Here is a 6,101-nt window from a genome sequence, read left to right as displayed (position 1 = left end):
TACCAATAGCTCACAATTGAACAATTTCATAAATCCACAGTTAAATAGAAGATCACGACATCTAATTTCAGTAACACATCATAAACAAAAAATCAGAGCAACCCTAAAACAACACCTTTAAAATTACAGCTAGGGTATTTCCATTTCATGGAAGCCGAGACGAATCAAACACTGAACCAATACATTCCTAAAAATACAATAAAATAAAAACAAAGCATCATGTGAGCAAATCAAATAAAACCCACAATGCTACCACTAAAAAAATCATCACATAAAGAAATTATAAAAACACCAGCATTTAAAATTGCGATATATATTAGTAATCCCGAAAACAACTAAATCCAAACAGATCCAAATTAGTTCCATAAGACACAACATAACCTTAACAGTACTTCTTAATGTCTCGAAATAAAACATTAAACCTAAAACAAAAACCTCAAAACCGACACCATTTTGCATACTTCAAAACCTCAGCTTGGTAAAAAACCAACGGTTCTTTCCAGTCTTAAAACGCTCCTCGAACCTTGCCTTTGTATCCTTGCAAGCAGTAACTTTCTTATCCTTTGTAGTCAAACTATCTGCAGTGACAACATCCTTCAAATCCACATCCAAGGTATACCTTGTCGGCATCAGATGTTGGTAGTTGACAAGCTTGATAAAACACTTGACCCTCGATTTCTTTGCTGTTTTCTTGGTTGAATCCTTCTTTATAACCTTGCTTGGGTACTTCTTGATTCCTGCCACTAAACAGTGCCCATATGGACGGTCTCTTGTTCCGTCATCGAAGTGCTTCACGATCACTGCTTTGCGACCTGCATAGCGGCCTTGGAGGATTATGACGGCCTTGTTGGGCTTGAGAAACTTCACCATTGTAGCGGCGGCTTAGGGTTTTCTCTCCCTCTCCTTCACGCTGTTCTGAACCCTAGAGTTGGGGAGGGGGGCGTTAAGCGTGGTTATAAGGAAATGGAAACCCTAGCTCTCGCTGTATGTGGATGTGGGCGTTTTTATAATTCAATGGGCCGGGCTTTATTTAGTTTTTCTTGCCTGTTAGGTTAGGCCGGCACATAAATTACTGGACGTCTTAGTACAAAATCAAGACCAAAATTTTGGGATCAATCAATTATTAGAGTTGTTTACCGATATACGGATATCGTGGTTTAATCTATTATTATATCTAACTTACATTTTTTATGTTTTATAAAATATACATGACCAGTCCAATTTTTTTTTTAAACATAAATGGGTTAGATATATCAAATTGGGTTAAAATTTTTATGAATATTATAAATATCACAAGTTAGGTATATTAATTATCTTATTCTATGATATTTCTAAAACAATATTGGATTGCAACCGTTGAAATTAGATAATACTTCTATAATATATATATTATGGAAAATATAAAAACTATTATAATTTCTACATAAAAAATCATAATAAAGTATTTTATCAAATAAATATGGTTCAATATGATACAAAAACAGACCAGCAGGAAAAGACCATAAAACACTTCCAGATATGTGATTTAACTAAAAAAAATAGAAGTTCAATTTGGATACTTGAAATTTTCATTTGCTTCTTTTGGTTACCAAATAGAAAAAACAGAATTGTAAAATACATTGTCATATTAAATTTTAAAAAAAAAACATCTATAATTCATGTGAAAATAAAAAAAAAAGAGAGAGAGAAGGAAAAGATATTAAAATGATGTTTGAATAAAAGGTAACTTTTGTGTTTTTTTAGTAAAGATAATGTATTTATAGTTTTTAAAAATGTGATTTATGTTTAAAAGATATTGTATTTTTGAAAAAAAACTACCACGTCTCCAAGTCAAATACTTACTAAGAGAATAAGAGGTGATTATGAGTACGAAGGTGATAAAGATAAGATAATGAAAAAAAATATATTATTTATTAGAAAAATTAAAGATATTTATATTGAGTTATATAAATTAGGTTGAATTAAGCAAGTTTTAAATATTTTAATTGACATATGATCTGTGATATATATTTATTAAATTTTTTAATTTATTGTTATTCATAATATAAATATTATGAAATTTTTACGAATTAATTTGGATGAGATAATATAAATATTAAAAATGTATTAGTTTTAACACCTCTATTAATTACGTTGAGAGAGAGAGAGAGAGTAGTGTTCATCCAAGACAGGGAGAGAAGAAGATAGATTCAACATGTTGTTCCTCGAAGATATTATCATCAATTCAATCAATTAGGTGGGGATTTAATTGAAATTTAGTACCAAAAAGAGGGGTTAGTTTGTGCATAATTTTGCGTGCACGGATAGAAAACCAAACTGCTAGGAGTAACAAGTAATTCAGTGCCAAAAAGAGGGGGTAGTTTGTGCATAATGTCAGGTGCACAGATCAAAAACTGTCCAGAGAACGTATTATGCTACAAAGTGAAGTTCAGGCAGTAACAATCACAAAGACAATCAGAAAAGGAAACAGATTGCTCACAGGGCAAACAAATTTATCAAATCCAACAGATACAATAATGTTTGCATAAGGCAAATGGCAAGGATTTCGGCACCCCACCAGGCAGGAGACTCGTGGCTGTCGGAAGCAGTGCAGCAGAAAAGACTTCAGCTTTGGTCCTAGAAACCAGCATGAAGCTTAAGAGAGTTGAATGGTTTTCGTGCAGCATATGCGACGAGCTGCATGGACCGAGTCTAGCAGCAGCCGGTGAGGGGCAAATATTCTATACCCAAATTAATGACATTAGAAAAAAACATGCAACTATATGAAAAAATAATTTATTACAATGGTCCAAGAAATCATCAAGCCACATCACATGGTCACATTCTATTACAATAAAAACCCCGAGAAGCATATATGCAAGGAACAAAACACTAATAAAGCATCAATGGTGCAGGAAACTCCATCAATCCTCAGAAGCAAGCGTCCAAGACACAACAGCAACACAAGGCAGCACAACTGCAAAATAAAGGAAGAGAAAGAAATTAGAATATTCACATGATCATAACCATAAAGAAAAGCATGATTATATACACGCAAAAGTATCCACATATTTAATTCTTCTTCTTCTTCCATGTAAAGCCTGGTTTGACCCAGTGAGTCAATCATGTGACTCGCTGATATACTAGGATTTAGGAATTTATGTAAAAAAATTGATTAACTTGCTGACCTGCCATGCACCTTGCGACCTGTATCTTGAATCAGATACGAATAAGAAAGCATTATAACTATCATTTAACATTAGATATTTGTTTGGCTACATTACAATATACAATTCATTCAACAGCACACGAATAATTACATTGACTAATCCCACTAGAGATTAAAAAATGATTAGTGGGCTTACCATCCTTTCCAGAAGCCATCACCCCTGGATCTGGTCTCCACAGGAATAGGATCTTGCTGGTAGGTTTGGCCATCCATGGTTGGATAGCCAGCTGGTGGTGGGGCTGAATATGCACTAGGACCAGTTGATGCTGGTGGAGGAGGATATGCCACTGCCAATTCAATTTATTTTTTTAAAATCTCAATTAGCATTATATAATCCAATAACAAAAAAAAAAACAGATTGCCATTTCAAGATGAGATTAAACAAGGATTGAAACTTGTAACACGATGAAACATCAAATTAGAAACATAATTGAATTTTTAATTCAACTATAACGCAAGCCAATAGTGGGTGTAAGAAAAGAATTTGGGTTTGATCCTAGTTAAAAAATTTAACATGGCTTGATAAGATGATAACACCCCAACACTAAGTCGTTTCTAGTGAAAGACTTGGCTAAGATTTGTCAAGAGCTCAAGAATTTTGAGACAGGAAAGCAAAGAAGATGGAGGTTTGTACTAATTAGCACTAAACTATCTGGACATTAAAGCTATTTTATTCCACAAGTCTAGCTTTAGAAAGCTACAATCAATCATGTTGGAAGAAAACCTAAGATTAAGGATTACCTGTAGCCTGATTCTGACTCATGTTTGAAGGAAACTCTTGGCAGGCAAGCACAGACAGATGAGAGTTATTAAAGAAGGAAGATTGATATCAGGATGATGAAAGGTTAGGTTGTAGCAGTTGAAGACGATGGAGTTGTTGTTACGCTAACATCTACCTCTTTATAAAGATGGAGTTGGTGTTTCCTTCCTGGGAGAGAATAGCGAGGGCGGCCACATCCGCGTGAAGAAGCAATTTTTATCTTTATTTTTATTTAAGATTACGGCATTAGAGTAGATTCCATGATGCAGGCCTTTAATCAATGTCGATCCACGCTATGTTTTTGCTGTGTAATGGTTTGATTTTCCGTGCTAGTTAACGTTTTCTGACAATTAAAAATCATTTTATTACAAATTAAAAAATTTATACATGTTTTTAATAAAATAAATTACAAATTATATATATGAATAAATAAAATGTAAATTTATTATTTTTTAGAAAAATATAAAATAAAAATTTGTTCCGTTTGAAATCCTAAAAAATTTAATTAGCTTGAATCAATAAAATAAAATTTTATTTTATTAATTTAACACTTATACAAATATAATTTTAAATCAACTTAATATAAAATAATTAAATTAAAAATAAAAAAAATAAATGATAAAAAGACACTATAGATAATTATTGCAACCTAGATTATGTTTTATCTTCTATATTGTATTGTTATTTTTTGTGATTTTTTGTTTCATCTTTCATTATCTCCCATGTTTATAATTGCAAACATTACAAAGTATCAAATTTATGAAACCACACTATAATTATTAAATGAAAAATAAAAGAACCTCATAAAAAAAATATTAATAAAAAAGAGGTTTGAGGTTTCTTAAATGGAAAGCAAAAGCATCCAATTAAAAAAAAAAACTTGAATCGATAGAAAAAGACCCGATTAAGAAAAAGGACTCAAGAAAAGAAAAGGCACTCAAATTAAAAAAGAAATAAAGTTAAGGTGGGAAAGGGGTTGAAATTTGTTAAATGAAAAGCAATCGGACCCAAGTAAAAAAAAAAAGAAACAAAAAAAAAGGTTTAAATGAAAAAAACATAAGATTACGGTGAAAAAAAGGTTGAGATTTGTTAAACGAAGAGTAAAATTACCAAATTAAAAAAAGAACTCAAACAAAAATAAATATAATCAATAAAAATAAAATATTTGAATGAAAATACAGTGCTTTCCATCCTAACATTTTTAGTTGAATTGACAATGTTTGTTTGATTGCTTACTATAATGGTCGAATGTGTGCTTATTTTATCAACTTAAAAAATATATAATTTTAAATGCATGATTAAAAAATTAATTTTAATTATAGTTAAAAAATTCAATTTGAATTTGATCTAATCCAAAGATTGGATGATAAATTGAAGGAGTTAATTCATTTACATATAAGTTAATCGAAGCTATGGTTTTTTTAATAAAAAAACACTAAATTTCCCATGTCGATCTAATTATAATAATGGTTTCAATAACTAAGAAGAATACATGGTAATAAAATATATTCTTTACATTATAATTCAGGATTTGAGATTATAAATTTATTAAGAAAATAAAAATTAATAGTAAGTAAATTAATTTGGAAATGAATGGCGTACGGTGTGATGTCGATAAGTTTAGATTTTAAAATTGATTTAAGAGATATTTATAAAAATGTAATCTATGGCAAGTGGTCAACGTCTCCGAGTCTCGCTTTTGACAGGGGAGGAGAAGGTGGAGCCAAAAGTCCTTGTCAGCTGGAAAACTCTAGTCGTGACGCGTGTCCTACATCACCATCCTTGACTTTAGACACGCGGGGACTTTGAAGAAGCCTCTACGATCGGGCTGTATATGACAGGTGGCAAAAGATAATTTGTTATCATTAGATAAGAACGTCTAGCCGATGCCTGTGTGATTTATAAAGTAAGAATATCATCAAATATTTGTTGTGTTTTCAAAACAAAATCTACTTGCCTACCGCACATTAATTTTTTAATATATTTTAGATCATAGGTTAATTTTAAAAATAATTTTTAAAAATTTAAAAAAATATTATTTTAATACATTTCAATATAAAATATTCTTTAAAAAATAATCAACAACCACACTACTCAAAAAAAAAAAAAAAAAAAAAAAACCCAAAAATATTA

At 30.8% G+C, this 6,101-nt stretch overlaps 1 protein-coding gene across 3 annotated transcripts in view; it reads right to left on the bottom strand.

The window, feature by feature from the left end:
* Positions 1-285: 285 nt before the first annotated feature.
* The window catches only part of LOC105108138 (60S ribosomal protein L27-3-like), an 18,068-nt gene continuing 12,252 nt past the window's right edge, over positions 286-6,101 (bottom strand). For all 3 annotated transcript variants that reach the window (XM_011002328.1, XM_011002329.1, XM_011002330.1), the window contains one exon: positions 286-903. In XM_011002328.1, the coding sequence (XP_011000630.1) occupies positions 463-870 (408 nt within the window). In that variant the 5' untranslated portion in view covers positions 871-903 and the 3' untranslated portion in view covers positions 286-462. The remainder of the gene's footprint in view (positions 904-6,101) is intronic.

The sequence above is a fragment of the Populus euphratica genome, unplaced genomic scaffold (genome assembly GCF_000495115.2).
Source record: "Populus euphratica unplaced genomic scaffold, PopEup_1.0 scaffold183.1, whole genome shotgun sequence".
Taxonomy (NCBI): Eukaryota; Viridiplantae; Streptophyta; class Magnoliopsida; order Malpighiales; family Salicaceae; genus Populus; species Populus euphratica.
Note: the sequence above shows the minus strand (reverse complement) of the source record. Positions and strands in the feature narration are given on the sequence as shown.